This window comes from Argopecten irradians, chromosome 6 (genome assembly GCF_041381155.1).
Source record: "Argopecten irradians isolate NY chromosome 6, Ai_NY, whole genome shotgun sequence".
Classification (NCBI taxonomy): Eukaryota; Metazoa; Mollusca; class Bivalvia; order Pectinida; family Pectinidae; genus Argopecten; species Argopecten irradians.
This window is the reverse complement of record NC_091139.1, coordinates 23,012,100-23,031,716: the sequence shown is the minus strand read 5'-3', so window position 1 is coordinate 23,031,716 and position 19,617 is coordinate 23,012,100. Positions and strand designations below refer to the sequence as shown.

At 34.1% G+C, this 19,617-nt stretch overlaps 2 protein-coding genes across 5 annotated transcripts in view; both read left to right on the top strand.

The window, feature by feature from the left end:
* The window catches only part of LOC138325364 (dystrobrevin beta-like), a 52,211-nt gene extending 47,318 nt beyond the window's left edge, over positions 1–4,893 (top strand). For all 3 annotated transcript variants that reach the window (XM_069270961.1, XM_069270959.1, XM_069270960.1), the window contains exons 17-18: positions 126–273; positions 915–4,893. In XM_069270961.1, the coding sequence (XP_069127062.1) occupies positions 126–273; positions 915–1,064 (298 nt within the window). In that variant the 3' untranslated portion in view covers positions 1,065–4,893. The remainder of the gene's footprint in view (positions 1–125; positions 274–914) is intronic.
* Positions 4,894–5,980: 1,087 nt separating this feature from the next.
* LOC138325363 (uncharacterized) overlaps positions 5,981–19,617 on the top strand; it is a 40,494-nt gene continuing 26,857 nt past the window's right edge. For both annotated transcript variants that reach the window (XM_069270958.1, XM_069270957.1), the window contains exon 1: positions 5,981–6,068. The gene's annotated coding sequence lies outside the window, so the exon portion shown is untranslated. The remainder of the gene's footprint in view (positions 6,069–19,617) is intronic.

The following is a 19,617-nucleotide window of genomic DNA, read 5'->3' as shown; positions in this document are numbered from 1 at the left end:
AGAAAGTACTGAAGTGATCTGTCTCAAATTTTATATGTCGTATCTTGGATCTCTTGTTATAAACAGTCAAACAAAACTATTTGTAAACCATTGGTGTAGATATATTACATGTATGTGCTATACAGTTACATTCCAGAGAACTCGTTCCTCAATAGAACCGACGATGGCAGTGCCTTAGGGACAGATGACGCAGAGTCGTACATTCGCACAGACGATGAGAGCTGTGTCCGAACTGACGATGAGGATGCAGAGTTATACGACAACCATCCAAAGGTGGAGATTTTTTACGTTTCTAACAATTTCTACACAGTTTAGAAAGAGGAACTATGATCGATGTCATCTTGTCACTACTGTAAAACAGCTTTCTTTCATGGTGTCTGAATTTCGTGATTTCCGTTTCAAAACATATTTGCAGAGATTAAGTCTCGCATTTTTAAAATTGAAAGGAAATGTCTTTAAATTTATGTTGCAAGAATTGTCGAAGCTATCAATTTGCGGAAATAAACTTTTGCGAACTTACGTTGATTGCAAATTTGCGAAAATAAATCGCACGCCAAAGCAAATTTGTTTATGGTATTTGCAGTAAGAACATCATTATCACCTCAACACACCTAATTGTTGTAGGATTAGTTTCAGAGTGTGGGATTCAGAGGCTCTGAAACTTAGTGATGCTAAACTATACTTAGCTCACTTCTTTTTCTCAAAAGGCTAATCCTAAACATTCTTGGAATATAGCTCAGGATTCATTTCAGTATGTGGGATTCAGATGCTGTAGGATATTATGATGCTGCATTTCACTTCTTCAGTTTGTTTTACTTTCAGATGCTTTTAAATATTCCATTTTAGTTATGTAATAAATCAACAATGTATTATTGGCGATATTTATAATTAGGGGTAATTCTTGTTCTATGTAGGAGTTGCCTGGCCGTATGACATCCAGCACATACACCACCGATGAAGAAAGTTACCTCCAGTCTGACGCCGACTCCTACATTCGTACAGACGACGAGGATGGAGGAAACACAGACTGGGAAGAGTCAATGAAACGTTGGGTCAATCGCTGAGGATGGCACCTAGCATATGGAGCAATATAAACTGCTTACTGTTATCTAAGGGAGTGATGAAACCATACAGGACAGCTTACTCTTATCATAGGGAGTGATGAAACCATACAGGACAGCTTACTCTTATCATAGGGAGTGATGAAACCATACAGGACAGCTTACTCTTATCATAGGGAGTGATGAAACCATACAGGACAGCTTACTCTTATCATAGGGAGTGATGAAACCATATAGGATAGCTTACTCTTATCATAGGGAGTGATGAAACCATATAGGATAGCTTACTCTTATCATAAGGAGTGATGAAACCATACAGGACAGCTTACTCTTATCATAGGGAGTGAGGAAACCATACAGGACAGCTTACTCTTATCATAGGGAGTGAGGAAACCATACAGGACAGCTTACTCTTATCATAGGGAGTGAGGAAACCATATAGGATAGCTTACTCTTATCATAGGGAGTGATTAAACCATACAGGACAGCTTACTCTTATCATAGGGAGTGATGAAACCATACAGGACAGCTTACTCTTATCATAGGGAGTGAGGAAACCATACAGGACAGCTTACTCTTATCATAGGGAGTGAGGAAACCATACAGGACAGCTTACTCTTATCATAGGGAGTGAGAAAACCATACAGGACAGCTTACTCTTATCATGGGGAGTGAAGCAAGTTTATCCCACGTTTGGCAAATTATTCAGAATTTGAGAAGGACACAACATGGTCTTGTAGTGGAGAGCTACCGCCTACATAATATTAGTTTTGAGGATGCTATGGTTGATTATGCCCTAAACAAATATGTCTGCAGACATGTTTGTGAGAGAAGCGATTATCATCATTGTTAGAGAATAATTCATGCTTTGTGAAGTAACAGTTATTATAGTGAGTCTGTCATTATAGTATTTGAATATCACTTTCAAGTACGTAACTCCAAATCACAGTACCATTTTGGTTGAATGAAGAATTCTCAAACTCTCTACTCATAAAGCAATATTGTTATAACCTTGCTAATATAAGGCTGAATTTACTCTGAGGTAAGTGCAGGTTAACAAGTCCATGTTAGAAAATGTCAGTTGTAAGTTATTGCTCTTAGTCTAATGTGTGTGGTTCTGACGACACAGGTATATCTTGTATGCGAGAGGTTCGCTCTGCAAGATACTCAAGTTACATTTAAAATTGATGGTTAGTTGATACAGAGTTACAAATGTACCTCCATCAGTCAATATACAGTTACCTCCCCTGTCAAATGAAATCCTATGTGTATAAACATTGAGTGAACTGCACATAACACCCCCCCCCCCCCCCACTCCACCCCCCCCCCCCCCCTCTTCATTTATTAACAAAAACAGAGATTTCTAATTCAGGAAGAGACAGTATCACCTGTCCTGTTTTATTTCATGCACCTTACTTGGAAATTAATCTGAATATAATGCTCAATTATGTAAATTAATTAATGAAGATGTAATATGTTGTATAGATAATATGTTTAAGTTGTAAACACCCCACTAAATGTCCACCAATAATTAAGGAGATTTTTGGGCTGCGGTGGCCGAGTGGTTAAGATGCATGTCTCAACATATTACCACAAGCCCTCCACCTCTGGGCAGTTGCCAGGTACTGACAGCTGGTCGATGGGTTTTTTTTGTGGTACTCCGGCTTTCCACCAACAAACCTGGCACATCCTTACATAAACCTGTCTGTTAATAGGATGTTAAACTAATAAAACCAAACCAAAACCATTCATTTTACTTTGACATGATAATTCTCGATTCTTTGTGATGTAACCATATTTGAGAAAATATTCCTCAAAGTTTCAATACGGTATCTACTTGTGGTATCCCACCTTTGTTTTTAAATGGCAATCAACAATATTGAAAAATAACCAACCAAGACAACTTAACAGTAAAACCAACTTTCTTTTTTACGGCCTCTAAATTTCAAATTCAAATGGTTAATCTATTATTCCACCCGGGGGCCTGAGCAAATTATGGTATTTACTACATTGATCAAGTGATCAGTGATACATGACGTTCTCTGAGTGTTTTGTTTACAGTTTACACTCCTGAGTTGTGACAGATACTTTAGGTATAATAGTACAAATAATTTTGTTTGTGAGGATGAGAGAAGTGTAACTGATACTTTAGGTATAACAAATATGGGTACAGTAAAACACGGTTATAGCAAACTTCTGGGACCAACAAAATCGCTTTGTTATAAGCATAGTTCAATATACATATATTCTATACATTTGTACATCTTATAGGAACCTGTATGGGAATGGAAATTACTATGTAATAACCATGAAACTGTTGTAAGTTTGTTCGTTTTAAACAAGTTTTACTGGACAGATATTTGTATGTGGTGGTGAGAGAAGTATAACTGATACTTTAGGTATAACAGTATGTGTGTGGTGATGAGAGGAGACGTATAAATGTTTATAGGACATGTTAGAGGAGACGTATAAATGTTTATAGGACATGTTAGATGTTATCATTAAAGTTACCATATTAATTCGTGTTGGTATATGATGTGGTAATTTACTGTCGGCTGTGTTCACGTCATGTTGGTTATAAGATGAGAGGTTGATATATAGTCAAACTGTATGTATAATGTTCCTTCTTTATACATCTACTTACAATGAATTATCAAATAGGCTGAAATATTTAAAGATGCTCCACCGCCGACAGAGCATGGATGGTATTTATTATTTGAACAATAACTGGTGTTAAATCGTGTATATATATGTCTAATTAACACAAAGATTAATATAAAATATTTATTTCGCCTTTAGTGCATGCGCAATCAGTACTTCATTCCATATAGGATAGAGTGCTACGGATTTTTTTAGGGATGCAATTAATTATTTTTCATATTTTTAACCTGAAGTAAAATTAGAAGCTAAAACTTTTCAATGGTGGTAATGGTGAAAATAAGTAACTTTTGTAACTGTACGAAAAATACAAAATCTTCTGCTCCTGTTTTTGATAGTGAAAAAATACCATTTGTCAGTGGTGGAGCATCTTTAAACAATAACTAGTAGTCCTAGAGACCTGATTATGCTGTGGCATGCCACTTTACCGGTAACCACTGGAACCACAGCCTCTGACAAAAAATCAACATGGCTGATAATGCAATATTACAATGAATATCGACCACCATCTTCTAAATTGGTCTTCCAAGGCTAGATTTGTAGGGTCACCTTGATCGCTAGTCTTTCATATCCATTGGGAACAAATCCAAATATAACATGGCTGACAGTGACTATATTGACTTATTATTAAGTTTATACAGACTTTATGAGAAAATATACTTCTTTCCATGGACTGACAGGTCATTGTAAGATGGGTGCCAAGATCACTCTATTTGTTGTTCATCACCCTATGGTAGACACATCATAATACAAAAAATGTAGTTCCTCAATTGCATGCTCTATAATTTCTGTTGTTACATGGATACAGAATTATTTTAATGAAGAGGAGTGTGATATTTTGTATATCCTATGACAAACTATGGGTCTTGTTTTATATATGGACACAGCCAAGTAGGAGAATACAATTCAAACACAAACTATCTGTCTGGAGAATGGAGGGAACACCACTTTGAGATTTATCTTGAATGAGAGTTTTACTTTCTAGAGTAATGTATGTTGTAAATACAATATTTCTGTTTCCAGCAGTCATGCTGGAAGGTAATGTATGTTGTAAATACAATATTTCTTTTTCCAGCAGTCGTGTTGGAAGTCCTATTTAAGCCTTTATATTGGTTGTGCTTTAAATTAGTTTTTTATCATTGAAGATTCTGATATTAAAAGGTTGTGATGTTAATGTTTTCTGTGTTCTTTATGGTTATCAATTCTCTTACAATAATCATGTTATTCTATACACAATGCTTACAAACATGTACAGACTGTGTCTTGTAGTGAAACAGATATGTAACTGATAATGCTCTTTCATACATTAAATTATTCATTCCCAAATATAGCCTAAGAATCTAATACATGTAGCTAACATTCCAAGTACAATTATACTTGGGTAAACCTGGTCTGCGGGTAAATATGCCTTTAATAGTCTTTGGACTAACAGATGACTTCCAACTGGGGCATTTGACGCAAGTTCTAATGAACTAATAGCAGACCTAACACTTTTACTGAATCCCGACTAGTATAAACCCGTAAGAAAATCATCATATATGAGTACAGATGGGGAGTATGCATCAATTTTTCCCTGCACAGGAAAACGACAACCATCTCGAGAGATAACTCTCAAATTGTTTCTGAGTGTCCTCGCGCCATGAAGCTGCCACAAGGCAACCTCTCCTGAATGTCTACATTTCGACAACGCAGACCTAAAACTTGAATCACCCCATGATACATTTTCCCGATATGATGTATTTTCTCCTTGTCCTTTGTATAACATAGGCTCCTGAAGGGAGATGGCAGAATGTAGCTTGGTCCTGATACTAGTGGCCGGAGAACCGGAAATCACACACCTGGGCAGGCCAAATAGGTGCTACCACTGTCATTGTAGGAATCTCATATACATTTTTGAACAGTCTTTGAAAAGTGGAAAAGAAAACAAGTCACTTTTAGACCACTGTAGTGAAGAGGCCTCAAGAGCAACTGCTAGTTGATCGGGGAGACACATATTAAATATGTGGTTGAGTCTTGATGCGAACAGATCAGGGCATACGAGGAGATATTTTTCATGTATAGTTGAAAAAAAAACACTGGACTTTAACATCCATTCCATGTTATCCGAAGGTTGACATGACAGGGCATCAGATCGCATATTGGAAGGACAAGGAATATGGGTCACAGGAAGCCAAATGTTCCAGTCAATACACCACCTTACGCCATGAGTGATTGTGCCGCTACGCTTCGACGCCGTGATAACCTGATCAGCAGTCTCTGCTAAAAAAACTTTTTCTCCATGGCCTGTCGGACACTGCACAGGCGATTATTATGTCAAGTAAGGGATGTATTTGATCGCTGTGGGGCTGGGTGAGTAGGTCTATGTATCGTTGTAACTTTAACACGATAGGGATATAACCTAAGCACTGGATTACAAGTGGGGACCATGCGGAGGTATAATAATTGCTCTATCAACCTTGTCTTACTGAATCTTCAATAATTCTACTACAAGAAGGTGAATCTATGTATAGATAAAAAGTATGTCAGAAATCTGCAACGACATCAACGAGATAATAATCAGGATCACATGACCATGCCAGCTCAAGTTCTATACTATAATACAACCGAGATGATGCGAATTCATGGCATGAATCATTCAACACAAAGTCTGTCAAATTGTCGTTCTTTCTGTTGAATCACTAACATTGCGAGACAATCCATCTGCTACAACATTTGATATACTCGGAATATATTGTACAACCAACATTGCAGATATCTCCAAAGTCCCATTCCCACAATAATAATGCTCGGCTATCCATTTTCAATGAGCGTATTTCTCCCATGTCATTCACATCACGTTAGGCCACAGCTGTGATGTTGTCTGACTTGATAATGATAACAATAGAACGACTGAGGGAGAGAAAAAAGACTTCAATGGCAGAACTACTACCTAAAGCTCCAAAATCGTTGATGTTATCTTGTCCCACCTACCGCCAACTTTTCTATCATTAAAGGAGGCTCGCTAACTAGCTAGAGAAGCATCTGTCTCAACCCAAACGGACCGGGTGACATGGCCGATTAGTTTACCATCGCATCATCTAGCATTGTTTATTCACCATGTAATCATCTCTACATGGAATTCAGTCAAGGACATATCAGAATCGTACTCATCCCCATTTAGTAAATACTGGATTGTGTTCTTTTAGTTTTCATAATTTTTCCAGTATGACTACCGTTTGTCCATGCCTCCTTGTTGAAAGAAGCCATGCGGCGTCGCTGGTATTTTCCCTGCGGCCACCATATCCACCATAATGGGCTTGTTAGTACATCCGGGGCTGAGTGTAACATACACTACAACTAGCTGGTGTTTTTGATATTTTTCTTTTCCCTTGTTAACGTTCTTAGTCAATCTATCGCCAAACAGCTGCGCAGACACAGATATGTCTTCTGCGCAAATGACCCAATACTTCTAATTAATGTAAGGCCATATATATGCGTTATTCGACAATGTGTACTAGGAATTGCCTATCAGAGTAATAGAATCATAAATTAGTTCTTTACACCTAATTTGCCCTCCACACAGCTTATTAGCCGTCATCTCTTTTCTCCGAGAAAAAAAAAATCCTCTGCTTACCGAAACCTATCGCCAGAATTTTGTGAACTTCTTGTAACGTTAAATCAGTTGTTTTGGTCAAGTTAGAAACCTTCACCACAAGGCATTGCTTCACAATTGTATCCAATTTCGACCCATCCACTCTATGCCTTATTCACAAACTTCAATAACAAAGACAAACATTAGGCTCTACCTGCTCATTGACATTATTTTGAGGGAGAGGGACATTCCATGTACCTATCTCATTATCATCATCATCATCATCATCACCAAGTGCTTCATAGAGGCTTTTGCGGTAGCCATTTTTTGTGACTTATTTATTCACCGAACAGAGAGTGTGTTCCAATTTGCCAAGGCCGAACTGTTGCCTAAACTATAGGATATTAAATACTGGGGCCATATGATTTGTAGCTCGCCTCTCAAAGAGAGAGGACTTATGGAATATGGAATGACTCATGTGTCGGTTTTGGCGTTGGAAATGACCAGGTTTAGGTTTTGGCGTTGAAATACTGTTATTCGTAACGACTGACACTGACTTTTTATTAAAGGATATTCCCAGCCAAAACATTTTTTTGAGAATACAGTAGGAAATTGCTTTAGATGATTAATAAATCAAGTCTCGCCCAAGGAATCGTTAGCGCTATCGGTTGGTTTTGGTTGCCATTTACGGGTACCGTTGTTTTGCCAGGTCCGGATAGGTTTCTGGATCCCTCTATATCGGCATTGCTCCGAGTTTTCCGTAAAGTTTATCAGAAAAAGAAAGGAATGATTTTCGGCCAAAGAAAGCATTGGCTACTAGTTCCGAATAAGGGGAGCAACTCTTTCATTCTTATCATTTCATGACACGCTTTCCTTGAAAACGCAAGTTTGTTGATGCTTCCAGGCGTTCGACGAAATACTGCAAAACAAAAAAAGGGATGTTCTGTGTATACATTGTATATTAAGATTGTTAATTATTGCATGTTGCAAGCTATATTATGGTAATTATACAACAGTTTTGATGATATTTTAGTTAGGAAATTATTCGCGGCCACGTGGCCTTGTGACGTCCTTTTAGTCCGCGAAAATTCTTTAAAATAATTCTGCTTTAAGAATGAAAGGTTGGCTCAAATTGGGTCAGCAGCATTCTTGACAGAAAGGGAATCCTTTAGACCAAGGATCGGATTGAGGCTCTCAGGGGCAAGGAAAGCTGGACCCAATAGGAGGATTAGAGGTTATCATTTTGCTGCAGGAATGAAAGAATATGGGTTATAGCAGTATTGTTGAAATAAATTAGAATAACTCCTACACTGCAATACAACATTGCTGCCTTTCTCTCTTATCATGTCATGAAAGAGAAAGACCCACTGGACTTCTTGTTATTTGAAATATACATACATACCAAAGATCCCGTCTGTGAATCCCAGCTGTGTTATCCAAGCATTTAATTACACGACCTGAGATGATTCTAAGTTCGTTTTGAATGTGTGTCACGGCTTAACTGTAAAACTGTACCTGTTCACCACGTCAGTTATATTTATTGGGGATATTGGAAAACGTACATAAATGATAAATTGTTAAACTGAAACAAATATACACCTGAACGAGTTGACGGATGGGCGTCGTTCTTTATTAATACATCTTCATCGCCATTGATCAAATACCAACGGTCCCTTTGTTCTACGTCTGCTACTTCTGATCGTTATAAACCTCGTGACCACGTGATTGTGGTAGGACTCCTCGTAGTTAATTGTCTCCAGGAAATACTGGGAAGATGTTTAATCGGATTGTTTTTTACTCTACCACCCACAAAACATACGCCCATTTCTTAATGTTGTCTATCTTTGATTTTCACCTCTCTTCATTCTAGCTATGTTTTTTTTGCGGTGAAAAATAATGAATAAACGATAATATTTTAAAGTTGTTTTTGTGTTGATAGGGCAAATTTTAAAGAAAAAGAATATATATTGATATTTGGTCTATTATTCTACTATATCTTTAATAATTTAGTTGTTAATAGAATATATAGAAGCTAGTCGTATTTGATAATAATTCACCTTTAAAAAAATGTACACTTCAAGCGAATTGAATGTCACCGTGTCGCATACTTAATCAAATATATGTATAAAAAAGTAAAATGCAAAATTTTACAAATTACATTGTTAAACAATACATTACTATTGCTGCACATTTTACATGAACAATTATATCATTATAATTGGTAAAAAAATAGTAACACGTGTTGGTATTCGTTTTTAAACTGTAAATTGTCAGATGCTTCGGGCGATCAGAAAGTTTATGTTCTACCAAGACAAAAGTCGTTTGACGTGAGCTTTCAAAGCCCTAGCAAGATACAGTGATGAATCTGTTCGAGTGAAACGTTAACTGCAAGGTAAACTTCTTATTTATCATGTGTAACCCCTAACACGGATCCGGACTGTGTATGTAAGGAGCTTGGAAAACTCTTATTCTTGTCACGAACTTTGCCATTTCAGTAGTGAATATTTACCGGCGATAACTTAGCCAACAACATTGCCTTCAAGCCAAAACACGTTTTATTGTAACGCATTATTCGTGATATAAATTGTGATCCAGGAAGTTCTAGGCATACACAGTCATCAACAGCGTTATCCGACAGCACTAATGTTAAATATATCATATAGTTCAAAAAGCCCAGATTTTTGCATTCACTACTATTATGAACACGACATGTTATATAAATATATTTATAAAGATGAATAGGATCTTGAGAGTGTAGGATAGTGATTTCAGTTCTGGTAATCGTAATGGAAAATAAGGACGAATTTCGGGGGGAAGGACAATTTGGGCTATCCAAGTCGCCATCATTGCTAGCTATAGGCAGAAAATAATTATTATTTAAGACATTTATGTTGCTGACAGGATCGTGTAACGCGAGAATAGTTCAAGAATTAGCTTGTTTTACCAATCAGTCGGCGCATAAAAGATTTGGAGTCCGACTTGTCGAACACACTAATCAAACCATTAAAATTAGCTAAAGAGATCACTTGACGTGTTTGTCTATGGTCTTTTCTTTTTTTCTTTTTTTTTTCTTCTTCTTTTAATTTTTTTCCTAGTTATATTATTTCACTACATTAGGCAATTAAGTAAAACCCAGCAGACAATTACTATACAAGGTAAAAACCACTTTAATATATGTAGGGCAAAACTATTTCAATATTGAAACCAAACTATTCGACACTAACATTTGTGGTATTTTATAAATTATGGGACAGAATTTTGGGGTTTCATTATAAAGAGCCCGAGAATGAAACATTTCATCAAAGTTACTTTAAAAGTACACTAGGGGTTAAATGTCCTTTGAAAATTATCAAGAAAATCAGAATATTCAAAGATTGATTAACAGTTTAAAACTCTAACTATTGTGTATGTTTCAGGTATGTTATCGTGGTTTGTGTGAACTAGCTAAGGGATATTAGGTGTAACGTGACGCTACCCAAATTGGTACGCTAGCCAAAAATGGTCACTTTTGATATATATGAAGCAGAATTTTCAGTTTACAATCTAAAATGAGAATAATTGTCCTGAACAAAAATTAAGGCGGCTAATAGTAACTGTGACATTTTTATCTGTCATATTCTTTTCCGTTGCTTATTATCTGTATTTAAATAATGTCATCGTGTCTAGACAGTTATTAATCAAATTAAATTTAGGAGGTGTGCCATTTTGGGTACTCAAACCTACTGAAAGACAGGGTTGGACCATGGATGCTTCAAAGCTCTCTATTTATAAATATATGCATTACAGATAAGTAAACACATTATGAAATTAAAACCAAATACAATAATTTGCTGAATGTTAAAAAAAACAAATCGGATTCAAGCACACACTAGAAAATTTTAAAATTATCTTCAAAAAGTGTACTTATTTGTGTTGCGTCACATTAAGAGTACAAATGGCAATACGGAAATAATTTTGCACCTGATTATGTTAATATTGCCATTAGAAGTAGACAACATGATGTATTTAAACAAGAATGTAGGGGAAATGAATTCTTCAAAAATATTCGCTATACAAGTATTTATGTGAGAACTTTTGTTTGTAAAATCATTTGCCAGAACCAATACCGATAGGTCGCTCGAATTTAAAGGAAATTTCAAAAAAAAAAATATTACAATGTATTGTTATTATATGTTACAAATTAACCAATATTTCATAATATATAATTCATTATTCATTAAAAAAATAAAATACTAAAAATATGTTTCTGTCAGTACTTCTCTTCTGTGGCCGTATATTTCACTTGAGCTTGTTGTGTTTAAGTAGAAAAGCCATTTATTGATATATTGCTCTTTTCTGTTTCATGCGAACAAATGAGCGTTTAAACTCGTCATAATGGAGTATTCAATTCTGTACAAAATACAGAAGAACATCAAATAACTTTGAACATGTTCTTTAAACTTGCCCCTGGTATCGGTCAGATATACTCAATGCTGTACCTGTGGTATTTCATCATTACTCAGCCAACAGTTTTGTTATATATACATTACCGGAGTTTACCTGTGCATAAGTTGGTTATAGTTTGTAACTGCTATGTCCACTAAATGCATTACGTTTGATCAACAACATATCTTGTTAAAATAAAATGAATATTTTTCAAAAGCGTGTCTTAAAAACATATATAGGTTACCGTGAATAAGGAGAGAACATTTTTTACAACTTATTTTTTTTTCTATTTAGTGTTATTTGATTTATTAGTGAATTTAAATTGTTGGTTTATTTGATTAATCCCAGATATCTTTAATATAATATTTGTCAAATGAAAATACAAGAAGTATTTTTTTTTCTTCTTTTTTTGGTGCTCAGATATTGGCTCATTACACCTGTATCTAATCTCTTTCATATAGTCTCAGGCGTATATAAAGCAAGTATTATATACACATTCATTTTCAATATAATTCTTATACATGCATCCCAGCATGCTCTCTACTTATCTCTCTCCTCTCATCCCAACTAACATTTCGAATATGTATCAACCACCATCTCACCATTTTATTTTAGTCATCTCGTCTCATCCGCCATATCACTCCACCATCTCGTCTCATCTGCCATATCATTCCACCATCTCGTCTCATCCGCCATATCACTCCACCATCTCGTCTCAACCGCTATCTCACTTCTACCGCTATATCACTTCTACCACCACCTCGCCTCAACCATCTTACTTCTACCCTCATCTCGTATTAACCGCTCTCTCACTTTTACCACCATCTCGTCTCATCTACCATTTCACCTCAACCACCTTCTCTCCTTTACAACTATCTCTTATCAACAACTATGATCTTATCTCAACCACAATCTTTTAATTTAAAATCTATACATTAAACTGTTATAACTAAATTTTAAGCGCGAAGCGCTCAGAGCCCCAAGGTTTATCATCATTGCACAATGTTTTATTCATTTATTCTTTAAATCATCATTTTAGTACATTGACATATTCTTTAATAATTCCATATCTCTGTATCGTTGTAACAGTAACTTTCTATCGAGATATAGTTTGAATAAGGAGACAATAGAACAATTGTCAACTCTTCTGTTAGAAATATGATAATGTTTGTATATTGTATAGCCAATTAAGGACAAAAGAACATTAAAATCGCTGTAATTCTGATCAGCAATCTTATAACAATGAACATCATTTTCCTTAATTGTACATTGTAGCGATATTTTCTAAAAATATGTGGATTAAATTCCACAATGCATCTACACATTGACATTCAATAAAATAGTGTTTATAATCATCCTTAATTTTACATATCAAACATGTATCATCCTCAATGATATTCCATTTTTTAAGAAAAAATCCATTTGGAAGGATGTTATTAAATAGTTTCAATTTGTATATTTTTTCATCATTCTCTATGATATTTTTATTGATGAATTCAAATAATCCATGATAAATCGAACCAGTATTTTCTAGTTGAAAAATACCTTCCCACATACCTCTACAGTACGAAAGAGATTTCCTTTTTCTTATAAAAATAGAATAAAGAAAATTATTATTCACATTTTGCAATTTAACACCAACACCTTTATTTTGCCTCTTAATTAAGACAAATTTTGGTTTTGATATGTTAAAGTTTTGAAACAAGTAGTCATTTTAATTCATTTTAAGATTATAAATTTCTCATCAGTATCGGATGCATTGTATCACATTTGTATGATATATTTACAAATGAATGTAAAAGTGTTAGCTCATCAGTTTCTAATATTGATAAAGAGCAATTATCAATCGTATATCTGCCTTTGGATTTATATACATATAAAGCATTAGTCAGTTAAGGAGTCTTTTTCAGTTGCGTGATTATTCGACGTTATATTAACTCATTCTTTAACAATCACAGTTGCTTCCATTTTAACACTTTGACTTTGCCATTGTCCTATGACATTTATTATTCATCATTTATAGACTTTGTTTTTAGCTTTATCATGCTTTGTTTTTTTTTAAATTAACTCTTAAGATGTTTACCACGCAGCTCAACAAAAAGGACAATTTAATTTGAAATGAGATACAAGGCTATATGATCTTCGATTACGTCCAAATATTGAAAATTCGTTAGATTAAATAAATTCTGCTGTATATGTACATATGTAGCATAATATCCTTGCATATATATATATGCACGTTTTCATTAACTAGGAAATCATTATGAAAAATTATCATTTTTTAACAATTCATGGTAAGATTTATCTTTAAAGGCCCACTACCTTTCCGAAACGGCTTTTAATTTTTAAAATGGGAATGTAAAACAAGATCGATAGTTTTGTAGAGTCCTAAAAATTATTAACTTACCGTTAATACTACATTTATCATCACCTTCTGAACGATTTGATTAAAATAAATAAAATGTTTATTTTCATAACGCGGGTCGTATTATGTTTCCCGCCGTCGTCCTAAATACTGCGCGGTAGTTGACTATCACTGCGCCAGACGGCAAAACAGCGAATTGACTCTGCACTGTTTTCATATATTACGCAGGCAATCTTGCATATGTTTGGTGTCGTAACCTTATTTTAGATCATCGGTATGGATTTTCTGGTGTTATTAATGTTTTTAAGAAACCTTTATATTTTGCTCCGGAAAGGTAATGGGCCTTTAACATAATTCACTTAAAGTACAATGCATTTTATAGTTTCAATGGTATTTTGACATCTCGATGAAACTTCAGAATTTTGAAGAGGCTCGCTTGTGATTTCAGACCATGAAACACAAATGATTCAGTAAATCAGATATTTTACTATATGCTTTTCAAGTGTAATCAAGACATTGTGTAACTATGCAATATATATAATTTCCCCTTAATTACATTTATACATATGTAAACCGTATGACATTGGACTTATTATATTCTGGTAACAGGCTTAATATGCATACATGAATTACAAATATTTCTAAGATAGTCATATTTTACGAATATTTAACATGCATTTGCTATATGTATAACCCTTATATGAAAAAAAAAATATATAACTCAACGACAGGAAGAGCCATCAAGAAATGCCGAAAGTACTAGAGGAAGATCGTTGAGTTTTATTTTTATATGTATTTTTCTAATTCATAACTCCTAAATATACATATTAGAATATGGAAGATTACAAAAAGCTCAATTACCATCATATAGCAGTATTGCAGAACAGGTTCTATAATATAAGGGGAAATTGCACATAAAATATATTTATAATGTTCATAAAGCAAATTTTATATCTACAAAATGATTGTTAGATTGCCATCAAGTTAGGTAAGTTCAATACAATGTTACTTTTATACAGATTTATATTTTAAAAGGTGGTTCCTATATCAAAAGAAGGGGACTTAATTATGCACTAACTTTACAATAATACATATTGTCCAGACTATAACTTACCTGTAATAAGCCCTATTGTTCTAAATGTTCCGTCCCTAAATGTTAACATAGGATATGTTGGCTGAGTGGGAAGACATCGCCTGGTTATATTATCATCCGTGGAACGAACAGCCATATAGAATATTTTTAAAGAAATATTTTAATAAGATTTTAATTAATATTAATTCGTTTATCCAAAAAATAGCATTAATCTAATAAAGCGCCTTATTATCTTTCCTGGTTTGAATGCATGTATAATATCGTCATTTTGTTATTCAGTATCTGTGTGTACCTTATGTACTACATTTTGTATATAGTCACACTAATGACAGGAATTCCTGCTATAAATACTAATGAACATAATGATATGTTTATCAAATACAAAAATGCACTTTTTTTCTCTAAATCATACATTTTTGTAGCTATACTAGTTGAATGTTATCAGTACGGCATATAGTAAGTTACGAAGCATGCTACACATTGATTAAGTTACTTATGTTCAACTGTGTGCCACAATAAAAAAATTAATGGCATGTCAAATCACTTACACGATACATGGACATTCACGGTATTAAATTTGAGAACGATACTAGGATCAAATCTCCATTCGGAGTTTGAGAGTTTTTGAGTAAACAGACAACACTTAACAACAATCAATAGAACTTTAACTTTCTTTATATAGAGGTATATGTAAATATACCTATATATGTTACTTTTCTTAGACACGTAATAACATTTAGACAGATCATGACGTTAACAAATAATATGTCGTATTAACTATTGTCCATGTTATAAAATGTGACTAAATGATGCCGTCCAGAAAAAAAATGTTCGATTATTGTTATGCATGTACTTGTAAGTGTGAGCAGACTTCAGGGATTGTATGCTAGTCATCCCCTGACATTATACCTAGCCTGTTAAATATCCTTAAGTATGTTAATGGTCTATTGGAGGAAATACCAGGCAGAATCGTGACTACATGAATGTCCCTTTATAGAAAAGAACACTTCTGAGAAAATATAACTGCAACTTACAATGCTTATTCGGAGGTAAATTTATGGTTCAGCTACACCAACTTTACACGTGTAAGGTATTTTTGTGACAATAAGCAGACCTATATTAAATATGCTCCACCGCTGACAGAGCATAAATATTATTCATCATTTGAACAATAATTGGTGTTCAATCGTGTATATATATGTATAATTAACACAGAAAATAATATAAAATAATTTATTTGCCTTTGGTGCATGCGCAATTAGTACTTCATTCCATATAGGATATAGTGCCACGGAATTTTTTCGGGATGCAATTAATTATTTTACATACTTTTAACTGAAATTAGAAGCTCAAACTATTCAATGGTGGTAATGGCGTGAATTAAGTAACTTTTGTAACTGAAGAAAAATACTTAATCGTCTGCTCTTGTTTTAGATCGTGAAAAAATACCATTTATCAGCGGTGGAGCATCTTTAAAATAGTCCTATATACCTTAATAAAACGAGGGGTATACGTGATATCTATAATGGCATAAATGCGTCATCCCTTTAGCGACAGTAACGTCAAGAAATCAAATTATTTTAGATGACCAATATTTCTCAGTGATGACAGTTTTTGAAAGGTTCTGATGTATTCCTTAAGATGCTCCACCACCCATCTTTTTTACAATAACTGATGTATAATCGTGTTTATCTGTGTCTAACTAACACAAAAATAATATATAAAGTCCTTTATTTTGCTTTTTGTGTATGCACAATCAGTACTTAATTACATAAAGGAATAATGACATGGTATTTTATCGGGACGCAATTAATGAATTTTAACATTTCTATCTTGAATTAAAATAAGAAGCTCAAACTTTTCAAATGTGGTAATAGTGTAAAATAAATAAGAAACTTTTGAAACCGAATAAAATGTCTGCACATGTTTTGATAGAGAAAAAATACCATTCCTCGGCAATGGAGCATCTTTATATATAAAATATATTATCTCAGTACTTTGTTCTGAATAGAGCACTTGAGAGGCAAACTCTTTTCGAATTGAATATGTCCACCAACTACTTACATTTACAGATTGAGTGATTATGAAAATAACCTCTGCGTAAACCTATTATTATTTACATATATATATATATATATATCAATTACCGCCATCTAGAATGAAATAATTGAACAGAAACGAATAGCATAAGCTGTTTTATCTTCTGCCGCAATAATAGCATTGTCAGCCAAGTAATTAGGTAATGAATGCAGTCATTAACGGTCTTTACACAGACCAATAACCATGTAAGGTACACACCGTAAATACGCACTATATATTATGACGGGGCGCCTGAGGGTCAACCAGTTTTACGTACATGTCGTTAGACCGTGGGGGTCAACCTCATCAAATACGTCACAACGTGATTCAAAACAACATTTGGCCATTTTGGAAATAATGTATTAATGCGGTGCGTCCATAAGCTTGACTTGAACTTGGATCACGACCTAATTTATGGCCAAACATGTATTACAGTTCAATGTTATATGATACCTCATAGTTTACTGTAATGGTAACCAATAAAGCCGATTTAGATATGAAAACTCAAACATATAACATTTGTACATGTTTATTTCATCGTTATCTTTAAATAATTAAGTTTTGCTTGTAACGAGCATTTTCATTGGCTTAAAATGTACTTGATTGATTGCTGCGCTGCTTCGGATTGGCTGAGATAACGGCGTAATGGTTTTACAGACAAATTATTCCCAATATGAATTTTGAATATTGAAGAGATGATCTGTCTCAAATTAAATTATATGGATTATACATTTTAATTGATTGCTGATTTTATGGAGATAAAAACCTAAATGTATTCTTCACGATTTATTTAGAGTAAACTAAGATTTATGTGTGTTATATCTTCATAACAAAACAAATCTATTCAAGTTAATCCTCATATATATATATATATATCTGTTATCGTTTGAAATCAGTAACAAAAATATTGCGTCATTGTCCTGTCTTCATCAATTTTTCAAATGTTATTCAGAAATAAAATATTTTGATATCAATGTACAGTACGGACTTTTCAATCATATCAAAAAGGCTTTCAGAAAACATTATCATCAATCGGTATAACACAGCACCTAAAACATCAGCATCAACCACAGCATATAACGCTTACACATCAGCATCACTCTGTATTACAGAGCACCTAAAACATCAGCATTAACCACAGCATATAACGCTAACACATCAGCATCACTCTGTATTACAGAGCACCTAAAACATCAGCATCAACCACAGCATATAACGCTTACACATCAGCATCACTCTGTATTACACAGCAGCACACTCTGTATTACACAGCAGACAAACAAGAGGTAAAGCAGAATATATCATTCGAAGCTTATAAGCAACAAAGTTATTGTTGTTTTTAAAGCTTTAAGTCCTTCTATTATTGTTCATTTAAGCATTGGACGTCTTTCAGTTGACATTCATAGCCGATATGAATGCAAACTGTACTGAGGCGAATTCCATGAAGTGCGATAGGCTTCATGTTGAATTTGCATCTGTTCAGTTGGCATTCAAAAGTTCCAGAAGTACTCATTACAGCAATTGAATTGCATATGCATGTAAGAGAGCATAAGCTTAACTGTTCGCTACCAACAAATATGTTAAATTGCATCTACTGTATAAGTACTAAGTAAGCATAAACTTACGAATACAAGTACACTCTACCATTACATATTCCTAACATTGGAGGGAGGTACAATAGAGAACAACGCGTCCTAAAACAGGTAAGTTATACAATTATAGTCTGTTTTAGAAAACGACCTACCTGTATTTACCTCTGCTGCATCTGTACCGTAAATATTGCATTAGGTATATTGTTATGAAGTCATAGTTAATATCTTTGTACTTCAGTACCTTTCCGAAACGGCTTTTAATTTTTAAAATAGGAATGTAAAACGAGATCAATAATTTTGTAGAGTCACAGAAGTTATTAACTATACGTTTACTAGCACACTTATCATCACCTTCAGAACTGTTTAATTAGAATAAATAAAATGTTAATTTTCATAACGCGGGTCGTTTTATGTTTCCCGCCGTGGTCCTAAATGCCGCGCGGTAGTTGACTATCACTGCGCCACACGGCAAAACAGCGAAATGAATCTCCACTGTTATCGTACATTAGACAGGAAATCTTGCATATGTTTGGTGTTGTAACCTCATCTTAAGCCATCGATATATATTTTCTTTTGGTATTAATGTTTTTAAGAAACCTTTAAATTTTGCTCCGGAAAAGTAGTGGGCCTTTAATATCTTTGTACTTCAGTACACTAGTTTTATAGTATTTTTTTTAAATTACGTATTAAATAGAAATATTATGAAAATAAAGTTAATTAAATTAAATCTTAGAAATAAATATAATATGTATATTCAGCCTGTCACCAGAATA